We start from the raw sequence: 25,011 nt of genomic DNA on the forward strand, positions 1-25,011 counted from the left end.
GTCTTTCAGTTCCTCCTTTCTGCCTTGACTACAGGTTCAACCCTCAGCATCATTATTCTGGCCACCACTGATTTCTGGTACCCAACCCCTCTGGCTCTTTGTGCCAGCTCTCTTCACTTCTCACTTTGTCTCTCCAAATTTCCTCATATAGATCTCGTGTGTTTTTAGGATGCTGCTATCTCCAAAGAAGCAGCCAGTCATCTGAAAGAGCCAATTTGAGTAAATGTATGAGTTAGAGCTATCAGAAAAGGACTAGATATAGCCACAGGGCGTTCTCTTTGAATTGGAGGAAATGTTGTCAATATATCTCCATCCAGAAGCATAGCCACAATGGATGAACTCAGCCTGCTGTTCTGGGAGCACTTCCTGTTTCGTCATACACACAGCTGAATCTCTACCTGATCAGAGACCAGGCAGATGACAACAGCTGCTCAAGTTAAGACTAATGAACATAATTTCCAATTTCCATTTAAATGAATGCTTGAGATTAAATACTTGATTTGATTATAACTGATCTTATCATTTTACATATCTGCTCCAGAAACCTCTATTTTGGAAAATATGTTTTCTTTCACAGCTCTAAGCATGAAATTATGATATTTCTAAATGGACTGTCTATATCTCCCTTCTAGAGCCTTCCCACAGGCACTTTGGTGAGTCTGTAGAAAAAACAGATCCCGGTAAAATCTCTTTAGCTCTTGTCTCCACAGAGGCTTGCACGTTTTCTTGAACTGATTTGAAATGCTCTTGGAAACTAATGGTGACTTAATTGGATTTGATCATGTTAATAAGAGTCTGATCATTTAATAAAAGAGTTTTTCTAGGTTTGCATTGGACTCTAACACAATGAAATGGATGTTTGGGGAGGATAATAATGTGCTGTGTGGAGAATCTAGATGTCCCAGCCCATCACCAAAATCAGAAAATAAGTTACCAAGTAATGACAGCAGACTAGCTCAATTTTGGAGACTCAGTTCTCTCAGGCTATCCAGAATTGACCTCCGTCTCTGTGCCTGGAGACTGAGTGGTGCCCAAATGCTGAATATAGAAAGGGTTTTGGTCTATGAAGGAATTTGTCTCTCTTAGAAGCTGGTGAGCATCGCTTTCGTGAACAAATCCCTTCACACCTAGAGGCCAGTCAGGCTCTTACCCTCAAAAAAAATGCTCCCCATTCCTCAACTTTCTTCTCTAGATCTACCCACCCTGTCTGAGCCTTTACTCTTCAGCTTTTGACTGCAGTCTCCACCCAGACTACCAGCCTATTAGCTGTTGAGTAACTGTTTTCAGAATTCCTATTATTCTAGCTGGAATTGACTCTAACACAGTAGTTCTCAACCTTCGCAGTGCTATGACCCTAAACAGTGGTGGTGACCCCAGCCACAAAATTATTTGTGTTGCTACTTTATAACTGTAAATTTACTGCTGTTATGAATCATAATGTAAATATCTGGTTCTCAGATGGTAAGCCCTAGAAAGAGTCATTCACCCATGGGTTGGAATGACCCAAGTTGAGAACCACTGGTCTAAAGACAGGTTTAGAACACCAGTGTGCACCCAAGGACATGAGATCGGTGTGCACAAACATTTGCACCTTTACATCTTTTCCAGCAGTGTTCACAACACTGCTGGTGAAAGAAAAATTAAAATGATTCACATGTAAAATGAAATTCTACTTAGTAAAGAAAGAGTGAAACTCTGGCATTTCCAAAACCACCAATAGGCTTAGATTCACAATTTTAAATAAATGATTTAGATATAGAAATATAGATAAGGCATGAGGTCACTCAGAATAGAAAAAGCTAAGCTCACAGAAATAGAGTATAATCCTGGTGGTTACTGGGCTCTAAGGAGGGGTGGAAAAAAATGAGGGATATGGAGACTGATTAATGGGGACAAGGATACAAAAAATAGGTGGAATACTTTTGGTGGTATTATAGCCAATATCATTGTATTGTGAAAATGAAATTGGTCAAAGAGGGATTTTGGATGTCATACAAAGAAATGAGTTTGAAAAGACAGGTGATCTGTTTGTGAAGCTGATATTCAACAATGTCTACCCCAACATTACCTCACCTCCTAGGAAAATGTGTAATTCTTAACTGTCAGTTAAAGGTAAATTAATTTCAATCAAGTTAAATAAAGATAGTATGGCTTGCTAAACTTCTGTTATAATGCATGCACACTATGAAATGTCAGGATGCAGAACACAGTAGGACTTCATGTCACATAAATTAACTGAACTATACATTAGATTTGATCTTATAAAAAAAGGCTTATAAATAGCAATAGAAGGGAAGTAATTTGTGAGACTTAAGGAACTACCACAGGCTCCCCTAAGAAACTAGCTAAGAAACTTACAGTCAATCAAGGGCTGGGATGGAACTCACAGAGGAGTGCTTGCCTGGTATACACAAAGCCCCAAGTTTAACCTTTAGCATGGTAAATAAAAGAGAAATGGCCAAAAGAATGTTTAGCCTTGGTAAGGGAGGCCGGTCCAGAACCCTGATCCTGGGTTCCTGGAAGAATAAAGAAATCCCTTTGAACAGACAGAATCATTCAACCTATCATCATCCAGTGACTCATTCCTCTCCTGGTCAGTGGATAAACACATAACCATTTATGCCTGGCAGACGTGTCTATGTGTGTGAGAGTAAGAACAGAAAAGAGTAGGGAGGCAGAGATGGAGAGTGACCCCTTACAGAAAGAGGAGGAAAGACAAGAAAGGGGGCTGAGATCCTGAAAGCTGAGGGTAGCCAAAGACATACCCAGCTATTTATAGCTCCTCTTGAGCAGCCAGTCTGGCTCCTACTATAGTGGCACTTTATGTGGGTTATCCTCCTGCAAGAAACACCATGGAGATGCAGCTGCCTATGCACTTGTAATATTCAGAATAAGGCTGGTAATTGGGTCATCTTATTAGCAAGCAACTATCACTAAGCAGTTGAAAGAGCTTCAGGGTATCCCCTATCAATTCTTGCAGCACACTCGGTGAGGAACCAGAGGGCAAGGGTGATGAATAATTAGTTCACTTAGTAGCTTTCTTCAGTGGGTTTTCTATCCACTTACATGACGCTTCCTTTCAGATGGGAGCCATAGACCAAGGTGTGATGGCTGGCACATTAGTTTTCATTAGGTATCCTTTCCCACTTTTCTCAGCCCTCACTTCATATTGGCAAGACGCCTTAGAATTACAGGGAACATCCAGCAGTGCACATCACACCTCAGCTCAGATTACAGTTTTCTAACCAAGTACAATTTCAATTCTGTGATACTAATGAGCCAAGCTTATTAATTCACGAGTACAGGGGATCACAGTAAGACTTGAGCTTAGAGATGGAGAGAGGCTCAAGGGTGAAGTCAGATTAGAGGACTAGAGAGGAGGGGGGGAAATAAGAGGGATGGCGTGAGGTAGTGAAATCTCATTCTAACCCTCACAGTCCTTCCTACATGTGCTATACATGCCACATATGGGATGGCAAACTCACTGGTGACTGATACCCTGGGACCTTAACTTTGCTTAGAAACTCGTGTTTATTGGCTGAAAGGCATAGGCATGTGTGTGTGTGTGTGTTTGTGTGTGTGTGTGTGTCTTTGTGTTTGTGTGTATTCATGTATACAATGATAAAAACAAGAAAGATGGAGTGTGACTCATTACAGAAGAGCATGGAAAGACCAGAAGGCAGCCCTAGATAGTGAGAGAGGTGAGATAGACAAAGGCGTGGGTAGCCATTTCTAGCTCTTCTTAAGGTGGATGAGAAGGCATGCAATATGGCCTTACATACCAAGATGTGGATGCTGCTTGTCTTAAATAGGGTTTCAATTGCCACGATATAACATCATGACCCAAAAGCAAATTTGGGAAGAAAGGGTTTATTTGGCTTGCACTTCCATAGTGGTACTCACCACCAAAGGATGTCAAGAAAGGAAGTCAAACAGGGAGGGATCCTGGTGGCAGGAGATGATGCAGAGGCTTTAGAGGGGTTCTGCTTGCCTCCCATGGCCTGCTCAGCCTGTCTTCTTCTAGAACCAAGGAACATCATCCCAGGGATGGCACCATCCACCCACCACTCCCCCATTGATCACTAGTTGAGAAAATGCCCAACAGCTTGATCTCATGGAGGCATGTTCTCAGCTGAGCCTCCTTCCCCTCAAGCTAGAACTGTAGACAAGTTATTCCAGGAAGTTCATCTGTGGGTTGTCAGGGCTCCTACTTGGATGAATTAAGTCATCAAGATGAAACTGAGTGGATACTGGGTATTTTTCTGTAGAGACTCAGGGCTTCTGTCTTTGCCCCCAGGAAAGGAAAGACAGGACAGCAGTAGTGTGTTTGCCTGTTGAAAGTATTTTTGATATGTGAATTTCCTTTGAATTAATAAATAGTAATTGTAGATATGTGTAAGAACATGGTGTGACATTTTGATATACATTTGTGTCATAAGCAAAGTTAATCTAGCTAACTAACATAGTCACCACTTTGCCAATTTATACTTCTTGTGGTGAAAATATCAAGAATCTGTTTTTCAGCGTTTTTGAAACATGCAAGTTATTGATTGGCTGGGATCCACTATGCAATGCAGTTGACCACTATATCCTTTCTCCCATGTGACAGAAACTGTCCTCCCTGACCAACGTCTTCCATCTCCTTACTCCTCTTCCTACTCTAGCCTCTACTAACAACCCATTCACCCTTGGTTTCTACAAAACTGAGCTTTTAATATTCAACATGCAGAGACTGGAGAGACAGCCCTGTGGTTAAGGGTATTTGCTGCTCTAACAGAAGACTTGAGTTTGTCTCCTACCATCTATATCGGTATGGATGGCTCACACCCACTGGTAATTCCAGCTCCAGGAGTTCCAATGGTCTCTTCTGGCTTCTTTGTCTACCCACACATACATATGCACATAACTAAAAATAAAAATTTCTTATAAAAGATTCAAGCTGTAGATGGGAGAACACTATTGTTTGTCTGTGATAGGATTATCTCATTTAGAATAATGCTCTCCAATTCTACCTATGTTGTTACAGGGGACAGAACATGATAGTATCTTATTGCATACATGTACCTTGTTTATTAGTGAGCATTTAGGTGGGTTCTATATCTTAGTAATCATGAATAATGTTAAAATGTACATGTGAATGCACATTTCACTTTAGCATATTTATTTTATCCTGTGGATAAATATCTAGAATTTGGGTCCATGGATCATATAACTATGGCTCTGTAGAAATGTCCATACTGTTTTCCACAATGGCCTATTAATTTGCATCCCAACTGAGGGAATGGCCAATCAATAACCAGCCCAACTTGAAACCCAGCCCATGAGGAAGCACCAACACCTGACACTATTAATGGTACTCCATTATGATTGTAGACAGGAGTCTAGTATGGCTGACCTCTGAGAGGCTCCATCTAGCATCTGAGTCAGATAGATGCAGAGATCCACAGCCAAACAGTGGATGGAGCTTGGGGACTCTTATGGAAGAGTTGGGAGAAGGACTGTGGCTTCCAAACGGGACAAGAACTCCACAGAAAGACCAACAGAGCCAACTAACTTTGACCATTGGGGCTCTCAGAAACTAAACTACCAATCAAAGAGCATATATAGGCTAGACCTAGGTGCCCAACCCCAACACCACACATACGTGGCTTGGTCTTCATATGGGTCCCAAACTGGAGTGGGGGTTTATCACAAAAGTTGTTGCCTGTCTATGAGATATGTTCTTCTAGCTGGACTGTCTTGTCTGGCCTCAGTGGGAGAGGATGTGCCTATGCCAGGGCGAGGGGGATGGTCCTCCATCCTCTCAGAGGAAAAGGGAGGCATGGGGGAAATTGTGTGTGGGGTGACCAGGAGTGGAGACAGTGAGTGGAATGTAAAATGAACAAATAAAAATAAACAAAATGTTAAAACAAAGAAAAAATCTACATCCCAACCAACAATATACAAGGATTCCCTTCTCTCAGTATCCTTACCAGCACTAGTCACTGGTCAACTTTTAGATAATCTCCATTCTAACAGGTGACAAATATAGACTGTGTTTTTAAATCACAATGTGTTGGTAATTATAGATAAAGAATACATTTCACATGTCTGTTGGCCATTCGCATCTCTTCTGAGAAACCATTGGCCTATTTCCTCAAATAAGTTACTCAATCCTTGTGAACGTTGGTCCCCAGATTTCAGTGGCAATTACTAGTGTCCTTCCTGGTTCCAGTTTTCTCATTTCCAGTTTGATGTTTACATGAAAGGCCATTTCATGTAAATTATGTTCTTTAATCCTTAATCAGTTGGTTTAGTTAGATTCATACTCTGCCACAAAACATCTGAGAGAATAAAGAAAAGGGAGAGTATTTTTTTCTGGAAGTTTCGATGTTGTAGTTCAGGATCAGGTTTGCCCTACTGCTTTGGCCTCCCTGCCTTGGCCTCTCCATAGTGATCTCCTGCCAAGATTAGCTCTTTATTCGGCTGTATACACTAAACCGACCTCCTCAATTCTCACATAAGGCAAACATCCTGAGTTTTAGTTGGGGGCCTCCATCAGAGTGAGCACATCTCATGTGATGCCAGCTTTTCTGTGTGTCTGACCCTTCTTCATCCCCTCATCGGTCGATTAGTTTAGTACCCAAGGCTGTGCAGAAACCAGCATCCTTTTCCCCCTTCAGAATTGGCCCCATTCTAGACCTGGCTGGTTTCAAACTTGCAGTAATCCTCCTGCCTCAGTCACTGCTCTCATCTTCAGATCTCCTTAACAGCCTTACTTAAAACCCTTTCAACGAAGGCTTCTGATTATTTATAGAACAGCATGAAAACTTCTTAACAAGTGGCACAAAACAACTTATCTGTTCCAGTTTTCATACCCCACTGACCTTCCCACCCTGTGTCCCAGAATAGCTGCTACCACCCACTTCAGACTCATCTTCAAAAGCTCTTCCTGGGGGGATTCCCTGAGTTGTGCTCAGTGAGACACTGCCTTCAAAATAACTCTAAACAGCTTCCCCAAGAAGATGTCGCTGAACTCCACCTCTGTTCCTCAGGCTGTCCCACTGACTTCAGATCTACCCCTTGGAGGCAGGAAATGAGCATCCTACTTCTCTCACTGTTCCCCCTGATCACAGGGTGCCCCCAAAGGCAAAATGTGAGCATCTTACTGCTCAGAATGTCACCCATGACCACATTCCCTGTGAAGACAGAGGATCTCTTTCTGATCTGATCCCAGTCTGCTGCTTTCTCCTAGGAAGTGTTCAGTAAGTGTTCACTAAACATACACCAAAGGAATAAAAAAAGTGAGCATTACAACAAGAGAAGCCAAACAAAAATATGGGCGATAAAAATGCGACTATAAAGAGGATATTTAAAAATCTTTTTATTTGAAAAGAAAGTCACTGAATATGAACGATAACTCAACATTTATTGTAATGCTCACACAAAATCTCAAATTGCCATACTGTAAAAAGGGGTATTACATTAAGCACTATCTGCAAACTACAGATCCACTCGAGCTGCAACAGCATCCCCCCTGCTCAGGGCTCAGTAGAAAGAAGATAATATCCAGCTGGAAATTCGCACTTCCAGGAATGAGTTCTGCATTTTATTTAAGGGGACTATAACAATAAAAACATACTAGGGTAGCATTTGCAGTAAAACAATTTCAGTAAACAGTCCGCTAAACTAGGCCTGCGTTTTTGACTGCATGCCGACATGAAGCCTCTAATATGCAGATGTGTGTAGTGACTGAAGAGACACGACCACAGCAAGAGACAAATGCATTTGACCACAGAACTCTTTTCTTTTCCCAGGGAGCATCTCGTGACAGTTGTCCACAGGGAAGGCAGGCTGTCAAACACTGTCCTACTTTCTCAGATGCCATTATTTGATGCTTCACACAGATGCTAAGGAATAAGCACTCCCACTGTCAATGCAGAAACCCACGGGGGCAAAGACTTGAAATGACACCCCATGGAAGTGCTCCTTCGAGATGCTGAAATAGCCCCCTTTCAGGAAATGAAGCATAAAGTGTAGACACAACATGGCCTCTGACTTCTTTCTGTAAGAGATTTGGGGCAGGAAATTTGTCTGCAGGGAAACCATGTTGTATGTGTGAAAAGCACACATCAATGTGATAATTTTATCTAGAATTTCTGAATGATTTAAAAAAAAAGGAAACACTAAAAGATTTGGCTTTCTGACTTTAATGGTTTGGATGAGGTGTTAATGTGTTCCCCAAAGAATGTGCTGGAAGCGTAGTCCTCAGTGTGATGGTGTCAGGATGCGGTGGAATCATTGCAAAATGCTTAGTGCCAGGTGATTAGGGGCTTGAGAACTTGGCTTTAGAAGGGTGAAATGAAGTCTGATCCCCGCCAGTCTCTAGCTTTCTTCTCATGAACCCTCTCTCTCTTGCATATACTCCCTCCACGGCGCCATCCTCCAATGATGGGATTCAGTGAATGGGTCTCTCACCAGATGCAGACCAATCAACCTGATGTTAGACATTCAAAATAGTGGTCTCACTAACTCCCTTTTTTTCCTTATGATGTACCTAGCCTTGAGTATTGTGTTTTAATAATGTAAAATGCACTGGGACATAGATAGAAGAAAGATCACTTGCTTCCCTAAGCCCCTGCAGTGCCTGTTCACTTCAAAAGGCTTTGACTAACTTGGAGTCCTGAGCACAGTGTGAGGCCACCTCATATGGTTACATAAAGCAGCCACATTCTACCTAACTACCCCGCATCCTGTGAGCACAAAAGATTCTGTGCTCTACGCATCCCTCACTCATGGCCATGGTCTACGTTTCTGTAAGAACCCAAAGCTTCTCTGACTTCTTGAGCCTTTTCCTTGACTCCTCTCCCTCTGTCCACCACATTAAAGCCCCTCCTTATCCTGAAACAAATACTAAGCCAAAACTCCCTGCCTCTAACTTGTGTCTCTAGTTCCCATTAAGACTTTACTTTAACTCAAATAAATCAGTAGCCTTCCTCTACACAAAAGAGAAACAAGCCGAGAAAGAAATTAGGGAAATGACACCCTTCATAATAGTTCCAAATAATATAAAATACCTCGGTGTGACTTTAACCGAGCAAGTAAAAGATCTGTATGATAAGAACTTCAAGCCTCTGAAGAAAGAAATTGAAGAAGACCTCAGAAGATGGAAAGATCTCCCATGCTCATGGATTGGCAGGAATAATATAGTAAAAATGGCCATTTTACCAAAAGCAATCTGCAAATTCAATGCAATCCCCATCAAAATTCCAACCCAATTCTTCATAGAGTTAGAAAAACAATTTGCAAATTCATCTGGAATAAGACAAATCCCAGGATAGCTAAAACTATCCTCAACAATAAAAGGACTTCTAGGGGAATCACTATCCCTGAACTCAAGCAGTATTACAGAGCAATAGTGATAAAAACTGCATGGTATTGGTACAGAGACAGACAGATAGACCAGTAGAATAGGATTGAAGACCCAGAAATGAACCCACACACCTATGGTCACTGGATTTTTGACAAAGGAGCCAAAACCATCCAATGGAAAAAAGATAGCATTTTCAGCAAATGGTGCTGGTTCAACTGGAAATCAGCATGTAGAAGAATGCAGATCGATCCATGCTTATCACCCTGTACAAAGCTTAAGTCCAAGTGGATCAAGGACCTCCACATCAAACTAGATACACTCAAACTAATAAAAAAAAAAAAGTGGGGAAGCATCTAGAAACACATGGGCACTGGAGAAAATTTCCTGAACAAAACACCAATGGCTTATGCTCTAAGATCAAGAATCGACAAATGGGATCTCATAAAACTGCAAAAGCTTCTGTAAGGCAAAGGACACTGTGGTTAGGACAAAGCGGCAACCAACAGATTGGGAAAAGATCTTTACCAATCCACAACTGATAGAGGGCTTATATCCAAAATATACAAAGAACTCAAGAAGTTAGACAGCAGGGAGACAAATGGAGTTCAGAGCTAAACAAAGAATTCACAGCTGAGGAATGCTGAATGGCTGAGAAACACCTAAAGAAATGTTCAACATCTTTAGTCATAAGGGAAATGCAAATCAAAACAACCCTGAGATTTCACCTCACACCAGTGAGAATGGCTAAGATCAAAGACTCAGGTGACAGCAGATGCTGGCAAGGATGTGGAGAAAGAGGAACACTCCTCCATTGTCGGTGGGATTGCAGACTGGTACAACCATTCTGGAAATCAGTCTGGAGGTTCCTCAGAAAATTGGACATTGAACTACCGGAGGACCCAGCTATATCTCTCGGGCATATACCCAAAAGATGCCCCAACGTATAACAAAGACACATGTTCCACTATGTTCATACCAGCTTTATTTATAATAGCCAGAAGCTGGAAAGAACCCAGATGCCATTCAACAGAGGAATGGATACAGAAAATGTGGTACATCTACACAATGGAATATTACTCAGCTATCAAAAACAATGACTTTATGAAATTCATAGGCAAATGGATGGAACTGAAAAATATCATCCTGAGTGAGGTAACCCAATCACAGAAAAACACACATGGTATGCACTCATTGATAAGTGACTATTAGCCCAAATGCTTGAATTACCCTAGATGCACAGAACACATGAAACTCAAGGATGACCAAAATGCAAATGCTTCACTCTTTCTTTAAAAGGGGAACAAGAATACCCTTGGGAGGGAATCGGGAGGCAAAGTTTAGAACAGAGGCAGAAGTAACACCCATTCAGAGCCTGCCCCACATGTGGCCCATACATATACAGCCATCCATTTAGACAAGATGGATGAAGCAAAGAAGTGCAGGCAGACAGGAGCCGGATGTAGATCGCTCCTGAGAGACACAGCCAGAATACAGCAAATACAGAGGCGAATGCCAGCAGCAAACCACTGAACTGAGAATAGGACCCCCGTTGAAGGAATCAGAGAAAGAACTGGAAGAGCTTGAAGGGGCTCGAGACCCCATATGAACAACCATGCCAACCAACCAGAGCTTCCAGGGACAAAGCCACTACCCAAAGACTATACATGGACTGACCCTGGGCTCCAACCTCATAGGTATCAATGAATAGTCTAGTAAGATCACCAGTGGAAGGGGAAGCCTGTGGTCCTGCCAAGGCTGAACCCCGAGTGAACGTGATTGTTGGGGGGAGGGTGGGGAGGGGGAGGGGTTAGGGGGATGTTGGCCGGGAAACCTTGAAGGGGAATAACACTCGAAAGGTAAATAAAAAATATTCAAGTTAATAAAGATGGGGAAAAAAAAGACTTTACTTTCCTACTTTTGACCCATCTATTACCTCATACCTCACTTATTTACAGATCATTACATCACTTCTGTCATCCAAGTGATCAATGTCCCCCAAACTGGGAGTCTAGTGGGAAAATCTAACATTGGTCACTCTTGTTCTCTTAAGGTACCTAACTCTTTCTGTGCACCCCTGCTTTCCTCCTACCTCTCAGATTATTTGGCCTTTGCTTCCCCTTCAAGGACTCCAGTTTCTGGCATCTTCCTTTAAAGTTGTTTCCTCCCAAAATTTGGTCCCTGTTCCCTGCTTACACTTGACTTTTGCTGAGTGAACTTGTCTATCCAGATGTGTATGGTATCCAAATTCCCTTCTGTCCAACCCAAGCGCCACCCTTACACTCCATATTCAGACTGTCTTTGAACATGTAGTCATGAAAGTCACTCGAAATCTCTGAAGAACAGCCCCCTATACTTTTTGGGCTCATCTGGGCATGTTTGTTTAGTCATTTCAATCCTGATGTCATTTGAAAAGCAGTGGTCACAGTGCAATGCCCAGAAAGGAAGAAGTACGTGAGACATACGCAACAGCCTGTGCTGAAGTACCTCATGCCAAGAGTGAGCAATGGGAAGCACCGCGTTGTCATCACTCCCACATGCACGTTTCTCTGCTGTTATTCTGTCATCGCAGTGAGAAGAACAGGGGAGACACACTTGACTCATCCTTTCTCTTACCTCACACTAGTCTTACTCACTTTGCCTCCGCAATTGTTCTTGAGTCCCAGGGTGCAGAAACAAACTCCTTTGTATCTACAATTGTTGCCCTCACCCAGGCTCTTATCCTCTGTCCCCAGAGCATCTCTCCTCTGATTTTGATGCTTCACAGGCACATGATGTGTGCTGGAGCAGACCATCATGAGTGAGACATCTCTATGTCATTCCCATCTCAGAACTCAGTACCCAGCTGACTCTCGGTAAATGCTACTCAAGAAACAAGAGAAATAGACATTGAAATGATGGACAAAATATTTTGATGTACTGTGGCGATATATATATATATATATATATATATATATATATATATATATCTGGACTTGACCTAGTTCTGAAAATGCTTGGGCATTTGATGGCTGCAGCCACAAATGACTTACCTTAGTGGTACTGTCATGAAGGGCTGCCCCTCTGTATTTACAGGATGACAGGGATGGAAGGGAATCTAGTCTACATTACACCCATTCTTAGCCTTCCCATGATCCTCCTCTGAAGACACCTGGTGTTATGGCTTGAATATGCAATGTCCCCACAGGCTCATGTATTGATCACTTGCTGTCTAGGTGGTGGTACTACTTTGGAAAGTTGAGGAGGTGGGTGCTAGTTGGACAGAGTAGAGCACTAGATAGGGATCTACCTTCAAAGGTTATACCTGCTCCCCAGTCCCTTCTTGTCCCTCTGCTTCCATTTACAATATGTGAATTGAACTGTCACCTCCTCCACCATTCTGTTCTATCATGGGCTCAAAGTCAGCAGAGACAAGGGGCATGCACAAGATCTCTGTATCATGGGTCAGAAGACAACGTCCCCCTGTAAGTGTCTTCTTGGCTGTTTGGGAGGCAGCCATGTAAGAGTGACTGATGAGTTTAAAGGCTCACCCTCTCAGAAAGGAGCAAGCAAGGCATGAATGTTTCTTGGAACTTGGAAGCTTCTAGGAAATCCTTGTTCATTCTGCTAAGAGGCTCTGGTCTTTCTCTCCACTTTTCTTTCAGCCATGATGGAAGTAAGAAGCATAGGGCTGTAGGGACCATGATGAGACTGAGGTAAAGGCCAAGAGAGGCTCTGAAGTCCTGGCCTCAACTGTCTGGGGCCCTGTGATTGAACCCAGGGAGGAGGACATTGCTCATGGATCAAAGCATTACTCTAGAGGGCTGTGTAAGCGCCCTCTCCTGTTTCAGGAGAACTGGCGAACTAAGGGTTCTTGCCTTAAAGTAACTTTGTCATCTCAGCACAAATAGTTATCCCCAAAACAAAACCAAAGCAAAACAACAGCAGATACTGAACAGCATGTGAGGAAAGGAATGCAGGCTATTGATGGATACAAATTAATACAGCCCATGCAGAAAGTGTTGGCAGCTTCTACAAAAATTTAAAGCTAGATTAGGGTTATGATCTGGCTATCCCACTCCCAAGAACATACCTGGAGGAATCCAAGTCAGGGAACCATAGGAAAATTTGCATATCTACATGTACTGCAATATTATTTACTACAGCTAAGATATGAAATTAAACCAAGGTACCCATCGCAGAAGACCTGACTTTTAAAAGTGTGTGTGTGTGTGTGTGTGTGTGTGTGTGTGTGTGTGTGTGTGTGTGTATTTTTCAGCTCTAAAAATACATGGAAGTAGGTGACATGTAGGAAAACCTATGGGAATAAAGGACTTCATGTTTAAAATAAGTCACATATAGAAAGATGAGTATCATTTTTGTCTGTCTATATAGAAAGGGAGAGGGAGAGAGAGAGAGAGAGAGAGAGAGAGAGAGAGAGAGAGAGAGAGAGAGAGAGAGATGAGAAGGGGCTAAGGGGAAAAACAAGAGCTAGCAGGGGAGAGTGACTGTGTCACAGTATATACATGTGTGGCACTATCACAATGGAACCTATTAGTTTGTACAGTTAGTGTGTGTTAATAACAGTAGTGATTTTAAAATGGATGCATTTTTCTTTCTTCACTAGATATGAAGAAGGGGGAGGCATGTTAAAGTAACAGCAAATTCACACTACCAGCTGCTCTCAAGTCCCAGCTGCAGCCACAGGTTAGCAAAGCCACAATTAACACCCTGTTCCAGCTTTCAGGATTTATCATTGCTGCAGGCTGAGGTGGGGAGAGAGAGGGAGAGAAAGCCACACCCACCTCTTCAAAGTCATTAACACCTCCCACCTAATGCTGCATCTCGCTGTGTCTGCATACAGCTAATGAATGCAGTTGTCAAATACAAGCTTGCAAAACCCTGGTAGAGGAAATGCCCTTTTCTGGACACCTTCTCTTTGGAACACCCAACACACCTAGGTTCATTGGGACCATCTTGTTTAAATATTTTAAAAGGAATCATTTAAATATTAAATGTGGATTTAAATAAGGAAAACAGGAAAGAAGAAAGGAGGATGCGATGGAAGAGAGATGAGAGGAAAGGAAGGAAGAGAGGAAGGGAAGAAGAAAGAAGAAAGGAAATTAGTTAGAAGCTAGGTTCTCAGGATAGCAACAAAGGGACACTCTCTTGTATTCACCCATTCCACTGTAGATAAAAAACCCCAGGGATGCAGAAGGAAACAATAACAAAAAGTACTACCTGTGAACTAGAAGCAAATCAGCAGGAAGGGGTGTGTGTGTGTGTGTGTGTGTGTGTGTGTGTGTGTGTGTGTGTGTACATGTAATTTTAACATAGTAATAACATTCTGCAACTAATAGATATGTACATTAAAATGAGTACTTCAACTAACATTGTTGATATATTTAGTTGTGCATAACCCTTGATTTTTGAAATATTACTTTTAGTTTTAACTATGTGCATTTGCGTGTGTCTGTGCCTGTGCGTGCAAGTGGGTGTAGAGGCTAGAAGAGGGTGTCGGATTCCCTGGGACTGGAGTTACAGGTGGTTGTGAGTCTACTGAGACGGGAGCTGAAGTTGAACCCAGGTTGTCTCCAAGAGCAATACTCTGAGCCATTTTTTTCAACCCTTGTCATTTAAAAAAAATAATTTAAGCATTTTCACATGCAGTTTTGTGTGGGGAGGGCAGCTGTTGAAAGCCACTTATCTCCTTCCCCCGTGTGAAGTCTGAGTATCTAACTCAGCTCTTCAGAGTGCCTTTGCCTGCTGAGCCTTCTCACCAGCCCCTAAGCCTTCTAAACGAAGAGATTCTCTCCTTCCAGATGAAAGATGATAAGGGCTGGAAAGATTCCAGCCTATCCCAGTCTTAGTGCTATTGCTGCAATGGCCCTGCGACATTTCAGATGACGGGAATTAGAAAAAGAACTGAAGACAAATCCCCCATCCCAGGATCTTTAATTGTCTCCTTTAAGGGTGGGTGATTTCTCAACTGCTAAACAGTAGAAAGCTGAATTCTCTTGCTTTCTTTTTCTTACATTGATGGTAAATTTGGAAACAGAAAAATGCACTGATGTAATAATTCTCATGAGAGCCACAATGAAACAGCATTTAATGCTAAAAAATAGAAAGAGGCTAACCAGGATTTCACATACATGTTAGTATGCTTGTACATAGGTTTTTATCTTAAAAGTAGGAAGAGCTATGTGTTTTCTCCTTTTATACTGAAAAAATAAAGTCATTACTGTTTCTCTTTTGTTTGTTTGTTGTTGCGGTTTGCCCTGAAGTTATCTGTATTTTGATGCTAATCCCACTGCCCCAAGGACTGCCGCCTACTCAGGAATCAGGTGACTTCACCAGAACCTCCCCACTGAATTTGTAAAGTACATGTGAGGGGCAGGTACAGGATAGAAGGAGGCCTGTCATTGGAGGAGAAGGAAGGATGGGCGGGAGAGAAGTCTGAAGGAAGAGGAGGAGACTGGAACTGAAAGAGAGACAGAGAGGGTGAGAAGCCATGGCAGGTGATGTTAAGATTCTGCTCTGTGTATTTACAGGTTGTTATTAATGTTCCTAAGGGATGGATGGTACTGGGCTTTGTATGTTTAAGTGGGCAATTATATCTTACCAATTGGGTCGAAGGTTATTGTGTTGTGTGTTCTTTTATGTGAGGGTTTGAGTGTAGGAAAGTGAGTGGCTGGGATGTGTTTCCACCAAGATATCTAGCAGATATCTTGGGACACTGAGGTGCTGGATATAGCAGAGTAAAAGACATCAATACTTTTTTTATTTTTATATTTTTACAACAACAGTTTGTTTGTTTGAAGACGTGAGTGTAATAGATAGTGTGGTATGCTGCCCAGACCTCTCTGTTTCTATGAGGGTGTAGTGGCTGACAGCTCTCCATAGCTGACTCACTCTTAGAGCCTTGCTAACCAACACAGGAAACTGACTGTGCTAAGATCACAGCTGCTCCCTATGGACAATCAAGAACCAAGGGCCAGTCACGCACAGGGAAGGCCTCACACCCTTCCTTGCAATGGGACAACCCTACAGTTGCTGGTCCAGCTACACAGCTTGGAGGCCACTGAGCCCCTGTGACTTTGTTATTTAACTCTTCCCTCTGCCCATCACTGACTCCTGTGTTCCTGCACACTTTATCCCAAGAGCAGCCCAAATAAACCTTAATAAGACTACATAATAAGAACCTATCTGAAAACACCAAATTAAAACAAAATGTTTCATCATAGCATAGCAGTTCAAAGCATGTAATTCATGCTTTATATGGAGATCAGATACTGAGCTTTGCAAATGCTTCCAGCCTGTACCATTACCAAGTTACATAGTTAAGATGCAAAACCCAGGCTTTAGATTAATTGGCATGCAGCAACTTTTGATCAACATTTTGAAAAATGATTGGAAGCATACTGAAACTTCTTATTTAAGAATATGTATGGTTTCATCATTGATTTCTCGTGGAATTTACATCACATATATAGATTTGTGTCATATTTTTTTAGATTTGGTTTGATCTTCCAAAACTGTAGTTACCATTACATAGGAAACACTTCTTATTTCTAAGTACTTAATGCTACCTGAGTAAGGGGTGTGATTTTAAACTATTCGTCTTTGTCAAGCCAACTTAAGAAGTTTTAGTATTGTGCCTTCCTTCCTCTGTCCTTGTTCTGTTTCCTAAATGTCTGCTCATAACAGCATTAAAATTATATAGATTTACCTCTTATTTCCCATTATTTATAGAAGATATTCCTCTTGCATGATTTCTTTCTGCAAACCATACAGCAATGATTTCTTTGGGCTGTTTAATACACAAACAGCGATAGCAGGTATTTCTGGCTTATTTCTGATTATAACTGACGTTTTAGACTCTTTCTCTCTTAAGTTGCTGTTTGAGGGGCAAACCCCATCTCTTTCTGAAAAGGACAGCTGATTTTCAGTTTATTTATTTCAGCTGCTAGCAATATGATCGCCTGGTTTCATCCTCTGCTCCTATGACCATGTGGACATATTTTTTACTTCAAGCCACTCTTGCTTTTTCATGCCTGTATTTCCTCCATATCCATAAATACCCAGGGAATGTCTATTAAAAGATGTCAAATAATAGTGACTTTGTAAAGGGGAGACAAGACCAAATTAATTTGAGAATCAATGGAACAAACAAAGCTAGTGGTACTTTCCAGAACCATGGAAATGGACACTGTCAGTCATCAGGAGTCGAGTACAAAGTGGTCAGTGGGTTTTCCTGCTCCATGCCCGTCTCGTGGACTGTCAGAGACTGCTTCCATACAGAACTCACCTTGGCAACCCATATATGGAGATCAGATACCGAGCTTTGCAAATGCTTCCAGCCTGTGACATAAACTAAGTCACTCTAAAGTCAAGTCACAACTGTAAGAGGCCAAAACCATTTGAGAAAAGCAAAACACTCAGTTAAATAATTTTTTTGCTCAACATGCTTCTAGGCTAAATTTTTTGAATTATTGGTGTTTGGCCAATAATTTAACCACTTCTCCAACCAGTCTTAAATACAGTACTAGGAAATTGTAAAATCAAGCCCGTCCCCACCTCTCTCTGCAGCGTGTCCCCTAGTATCACGGCTAAGGCAGGCAGCACTCACCAATGACATATTCCACTCTGAAGAGATCCTTCCTGGGGTCATATGGGCGATTGAAGTCAATCTGGATGTAGAAAGTCTGTCCTCTGCGGACAATCAACTTATTGTTGTCATATTTGTCTGTGTGGTGATCAATCTTGTTGCTGTCCCATCTCTCCTTGAACAGGTGAACAGCTGTGACATTCAGGTAATCTGTCCACACAGAAAGCAAAGTAAGAAAATCATTAAATATGTTTGACCTAAACACATACTCGAAAAACAGCTTTTTTTTTTTCTGGAAGAAAGTATGCTGGTTGGAACTGCCAGGGAGGAGAGGGGGCAGCAGATTCGAGAATCAGCCTCTTGCTTTGGAAGACAAATTCTTTTAAACCCTCTCCCCACCTGGGAGCTCTTTTCAGAGCACAGGATCCTCATTTTGGGAGAGAAGGGTGCCTAGTTTATAGATCTAGACAGAGAAAAGCAGGGGTCAGAGTTCAAGTCTTCAGATTCTCTGTCTCATGCTGGGTGTTGTTAAGTCAGGCTCTACCTATTATGGCTGTCCCTCCCTAGGTGAGACTGCCACTTCAATTTCCCCATCTTTCCAAAAGGAGGGATCAAATCTGACAAAGCCTCAAAGGGACAAAGCCAGCCATTAATCCAAACTTCCCTCCTACCCCGGGAAGGGTCAAATGTCCTCCTACTGTAATTCTAAAAGTAGATCTGATTGCTCAAAGGCAGGGAGAGGGTAGAAGGACCATGTTCTAGAAAGAGAGGCAGCGTTTCTGTGTGACAACATGTGACCATATCCACTGGCATAGGCAGACTCAGATTCACACATCCTTGGCTCCTAAATGAGCTATCTAGGTGTCAGACTCTGGTCTTTTTGATGCTAAAAATTTCCAAGTTTTCCCTGTCTTTTGGAGTCAGGAGTATACATGTTAACTTTATGCCTACTACTCATATAGTTTTGCATAGACTGCATATATTCATTTATTTTACAGAATCATTTGTTAGGTTACAACATTATCTAGAGGTTTATATATATGATGGTGACATGAGATTCCATGAGTGACAGGAACTTACAGATTTTCTGACACATACTAGTCCCAGAGAAAAGTGAGCTCCTCTCGTGCCTTTCTTCATTTCCTCCTTCATACACAGGAGGGTCTACAATGTAGTTTAGGTGATTGACTGGGGGTATTGGTTTCTGTAACTATGTTTGGAGTTCCATTTAAGGAAAGTTGAGTCAGGTAGTATGATGGTTTATATATGCTCAGCCCAGGGAGTGGCACTATCAGAAGGTGCAGCCTTATTGGAGTAGGTGTATCACTGTGGGTGCGGGCTTTAAGATTCTCCTCCTAGCTGCCTGGAAGTCAGTATTCTGCTAGCAGCCTTCAGATAAAGATGTAGAAGTATCAGCTCCTCGTGTACCATGCCTCCCTGGATGCTGCCATGTTCCTGCCTTGATGATAATGGACTGAACCTCTGAACCTGCAAGCTGGCCCCAAGTAAATGTTGTGCTTTGTAAGACTTGCCTTGGTCATGGTGTCTGTTCACAGCAGTAAAACCTTAACTAAGACAGGTAGCCAGGCCTCAGTTTTCCAAGCTGCCTGACTACTTGATGCATGCTTTACTCCTATAGCTGGAGACATATTACATGAAGGAAGCATAACTATGAGCTTGAATACATGTGTAGACATCTTGCAAGATTACCCCAAACCCCTTTGTTTTACACAAGAATTCTAGATAAACCCATTTCGCTTAGGCTCCATTTTTCCTTGCAGAGGAAAAACAAAAAGTTGAGCACATTAAGATTCCCTCAAACTCTTAAGTTCAACAGTCTCTGAAACACTATTCATAAAGTCAAAGTTTGGGTAAAACCAAGTCAAAATTCAACTCTCAAAATTCCTTGTAAATGATGATTTTCCTTCCAGATTTGAATTCTATCCTCTTTTCAAATGAGGATATTGCTACCCAGAAATTTTCTAGGAAGATTATAGTTATAGTGGGTGGGTCTGGTACTATATCTGGCACAAAGTGGGACCATTAACTGACAGTGGTTCACAGACCATGAATTCTGGATGGAACCTGTCCATCATGGTGGAGTACTTCATGGGTTCCTCTGGCTCTGCTGTTAGATGGGCAAAATGCAAGACATGGTTATAGTATTGTCTAATCTCAAAGACTTATCAATATACAGGAGCCTCTGAAGAACACTTTTCCTTTAAACTGGAAGCTGCAGACGTGTAATTTTAGAGCCTCTTTTCCATGCTTCCTTTTTTTCTAACTCCTCTAGTTTTATTAAAGCCAAAATTCCAATGTTAAAACAACTTAAGGAAGAGCTGGGAATTGACAGCTGTGGAAATAGGCAGGTCCCTGGGGTTGCTGGCTAGTCAGTCTAGCTCCAGGTTCAGTGAGAGATCCTGTCTCCAAAAACAGTAGTTCAAGAGGATGCTTGATGTTGACCTCTAACCTGCCCATGCATTAGAGTGTATGCACATACATGAGCACATACACATGAACACACACACACACAAATCTCTCTGTGTCTCGGTTTCTCTCTCTTATATATGCAAATACACACACACACACACACACACACACACACACACACACACACCAAGATGGAAAACCCTCTCCAAAATGACTTTATGAATCAACTCTTCTGCTCCTTTTTCTTAGCATAGTGATTTTTAATCATCATCTAAAAAACAAAATTCTCAGAATAGTTTCATCAGTTCTCTGTTCATTTAAAGCAGTAGAAAGAAAGCCTTCAATATCACAAATTCACTGAATCTCAGAGGCAAAGGCACCTTCTGGACCATTTGGTAGACCTTCTAGATATGGCTGAGCCATATGGAGTCTGGTCTCAGAGGGAACAGAGCACCCTTTAGCTCCCAAGACATACAGTCAATTCTTCTACAACTCTACCATTCTCAAGATGGCCTGACATTTGCTTCCCTGTGGATTTTCTGACTGCTAAGTCCTGCATGGTCATGGAAGGAATGGTGTGACATAGTTCCCATTCCTGGAACAGACCCAACAGGGTGTGGGCCTCCATGAGTGTTGATGTTTGCTAGGTATGGGGCTTGTGATATATAGATAGATAGATAGATAGATAGATAGATAGATAGATAGATAGATAGATATAGATATAGATAGATAGATACAGATATATAGAGAGATAGAGATAGAAATATATAGCTAGATATAGACATAGACATAAATTACTTCATGGAAATATTCTCCCTGCCAAGGTTATTGGCGAATATCCTCTCTGCCAAGGTTAATGATCCCATGATAATCAGAGACAGCACAAATTTGGGAGGCAAGGGTGTATCTATCTCCTTAGCAAAAATGGTAAATGACCTTCAGGACAGCCCTTAAGGCTGTGGGAAGAAACTCTGAAAACATGAGTTCAAAAATATATAGTTGCTCAACTCTGCAAAGTATAAGGTTGCAATATGAATTGTATAAGAAGCTTCACGGACCTAAAAGAACAAAGGAAGCTGTATTATGAGCCAGATTATCAGAAAGATATTAAGGAAGGAGATGAAGAAATTTCAGGAGTGGTGTAATCCCACCCAGATAAGTTTATTGTTTGTGCTTACAAATGCAGACAGATTCTGGAGTTCAAGTTCAGACAGAGCCAGTTTAGGTCCAGGCCCAGGTGTGGGGAGAATGGTAATTTCAGAATGGATTATGACCCAGCTAAACTTATTGTCCATTTTTACAAAGGCAGGCAGATCTCTAAATTCATTTGCAATGTTAAAAGGAAATGATGTGCTTGCTGTCTTTTTCTAAGAATCAAGGGGCTGGGGTCGTGGAATGCTGATTTGTGGGATATCAAAAGAGAACTTGGAGTAAATGACTGAATGTAAATAAAAGACTGGGCTTTGTTCTGTGAGAGCTGAGCTACCTGGATGAACTACCTGGATGAGCTATCTGGGTGAGCTGTCTGGAGATCTCCAAAGTTGTCTTGAGCAGAACACATTCTTTCAGCTTGTACCCATGATTTGACTTCAAGTGTTCCTTTTGCCGCTCTTGAAAACCCCTTCTTCAGAACCCCTGTCCAAACTGAGTATGATCCTTGGCTTCTGACCATGAGTATGGATTTGGACTTCTACACAGATCCAGAACTCTGTCCCTCTGTTACTCTGAAGTTTAGAGACCACCCTGAGACATCCCCTGAGTAAAAGCATCTCAACTTTCTAACCTCTTCTTTAAGGACTCATTCCTAAAATATTATAAATCCTGTTTCATAATAGATTTAACTTTGTCAGTTTCCTCTCAGGAAGAGTCTTCCCTCGACTATTATGCATTATTCTGGCTGTAGTTTTTCCAATAAACTACAATGAGACCACTATATCTTGTAAAAATAAAAGAAAAAAGCATATTTTGGTTTCTTCAGGTCAGGCCTCATTGGGCACTGGTAGCTTACTATAGATTTACATTAAGTATCTGCTGAATCAAAACCCTTAAAACACATTCTGATATCATTTCTATCAATAGGGGATTGTAGTTCCACCCAGACTCCCACAGATCTCAAACCGGTGTAGCTATTTGGCTATATTTACTTATGTAACTGCTTTTTCTTCTTTGTGGCTCCATTTTTAAGGCCTTGCATGAATTCACAATACATTCACTGGTAGAGTTGGCTCATTGTTCTATATTCTCACAATCACTTAGGACCTGAAGTTGCATTCAGTACGTTTATTATTCACTATAGCCAGATTTCTATAGTACATTATTTTGTGCTGTCACTCAAGGCAGTAATACAAGTATTCATGAGAGTTTCCTCATAAATGAAAGCTAAGTAAATACCAAAAGGGGCATAAATAATAAGAGAAATTTGGGATTCTGGGGTAAGGTGTGGGAGAACCCCTTCCCAGAAGAGAGATAGGGTTCCACCTTCATTTCTGTTGTTGTGATAAAACACTTTGAGCAAAAGCAACCTAGGGGAGAAAAGGGTTTATTTGGCTTTCCACTTCTAGGTCACAGTCCATCACTGAAGGAAGTCAGGGTAGGAACTTAAAGCATAGAACGTGGAGTTTGCTCACATGTGTAGCTAGCTTTCTTATATAGTCAAGGACCTCTTGCCAAGGAAATGGCACTCCTGCAATGGGCTGGGTCTCACTCCCTCAGTTAAGACAAACAAGGCCTTCCTTATAGATATACCTGAAGATCGATCTGATAAAGATCAGACACCCTTTTAAGGTGATTCTAGGCTGTGTCAAGTTGATAGTTGATGCTGACCAGGACAACTGGTAACAAGTGTGTAGAGAGGATGGTAGCTTAAGCAGGAGTGTGGATGATCACATAAGAAGCCAGGAGACAATAGGGTGGCTGGAGAGGGTTGAGGAACATAAGGAAATCTCAAGGCCCAAGCTCCTTCAGGTCTTGGTGACCATGTCCATGGGTTTAGACTTTGTTCTGAGGATCCAATGAGAAGCCCAAATGGGAATGGACATGATGATTAAGTCCTTACATACAAGTGAAACCTCTTATGGGAACAAAATAGAATAGTGTTGGGGTGGTGTCCATCCAGAGGGCCAATTAGAAAGCTGTTGCCCATTCTGAGTTAAGATTGGTGCTGAGGGTTGCCATTTCCTCTGGACCTCCCTCCTACATCTGTGTTGATTGACCAGAGCCTGCAAAACATCTGCTCTGGTCCTCCTAACCTTCCTGACCCCAGCTTTCTGACATTTGAAAACACTTGAGAATCATGTCTCTGTATCAGTTTCTGCTACATCCAATCACCTGCCACTTCCAGAACAGAGATGGAACACAGACCCAGGTTGCCCTTAAGTTCAAAGTGTCTACATTGTGTGTTAAAACTAAAGAAAAATCTCACATATGGGGGAAAATAGATCCGTGCTGAGATTAGTCTCCATGTAGGGAATGAATGGATAGGTCCTAATGTACTCCCTACTCTTCCCTCATAATTATTACCCTTCCTCCCCTACGATCGACTGCCTGAAAGAATGTTCATTAGTTCCAATGCCTTGATATTTCAATCAGCTTTATCTACTCAGAAAAAAATAAAGCAAAACATGAGATTCACCCAGATTATTATGTCAGTCCTAGAAAGGACCAGTCATCCAGCTTTCTACCCCACACCTCAGCCTGAAGAAGTTGGTGAACATCTAGGGAGTCTGAGTGAGGTCAGCTGAACCTTATAGAGTGCAGTGCTAGTCCTGAGTGATACTGGTGGGTACTGGAAGATGAACAGCTTGGGGGTTTAGAAGAATCTGGCCTTACCAAAGACAGTCCAGATTACCTGCAGGAGCACTGGTACTGTGCATGACAAAGCTCTTAGTGGGCAGTGGTCTTTGCCTTGAAGTGGACATGGCAAAACTTCTTTTTAGATATTAACATTTTTCATACACACACACACACACACACACACACATACACACACACACACACACACATATATATATATATATATATATATCATTGCACTGTTTTTGAGAATATTTAATTTTAAGCCTGGATTTTAAAAAATCATGTTTTTCAGTTACTTTATTTATTTATTTTATTACAATATCACCCTAATAAATCAGTGCCTTTGGAAAGGAAGTGGAACACTCATAGGAAAATGCTGCATTCTAAGTGAGGAGAAACCAGGGCAGAGTTAAATAAAATCTGATCTTTTCAGATTCCTTCCTCAAACTATCTAAATGAAGAAAAACGTTTCATTTAAAAACTGAGACTTGGGGGAAAAAAAGATATAAAAGTGCAACTTGGCTGAGGCATGGAAAATTACAAGCCACTCTGATAGGTAAAAGGTTTAAAGCAATCATGTTCAAAATGGCAGTCAAATGTGTGAGATGCATGGAAAGATAAAACCCGGTGACTTAGTCTTAAAATAGAAAGTGACAGCCGTGTTCATGTCTCTTTACAGTAACCTTCTAATGGGTCAGTGGAATCACTGGGTGTGTTAATCTGTTTCTCATTACTATAAGAAATGTCTGAGGCTGGGTTTTTAATGAAGAAAAAAGACACATGAGAAGGAGAAAGGGAAGAAGGAAGGGGAAAAGAGAAAAGGGAGGAGAGGGGCGGAGAGGAGAGGGGA

At 41.7% G+C, this 25,011-nt stretch overlaps 1 protein-coding gene across 1 annotated transcript in view; it reads right to left on the reverse strand.

Annotated features, from left to right (window-relative positions):
* Positions 1 to 25,011, reverse strand: part of F13a1 (coagulation factor XIII A chain) — a 209,230-nt gene that overhangs the window by 175,522 nt on the left and 8,697 nt on the right. Inside the window, 1 exon segment of the mRNA XM_032884627.1 lies at positions 17,958 to 18,146. Within this exon segment, the coding sequence (XP_032740518.1) occupies positions 17,958 to 18,146 (189 nt within the window).

The sequence above is a fragment of the Rattus rattus genome, chromosome 14 (genome assembly GCF_011064425.1).
Source record: "Rattus rattus isolate New Zealand chromosome 14, Rrattus_CSIRO_v1, whole genome shotgun sequence".
Classification (NCBI taxonomy): domain Eukaryota; kingdom Metazoa; phylum Chordata; class Mammalia; order Rodentia; family Muridae; genus Rattus; species Rattus rattus.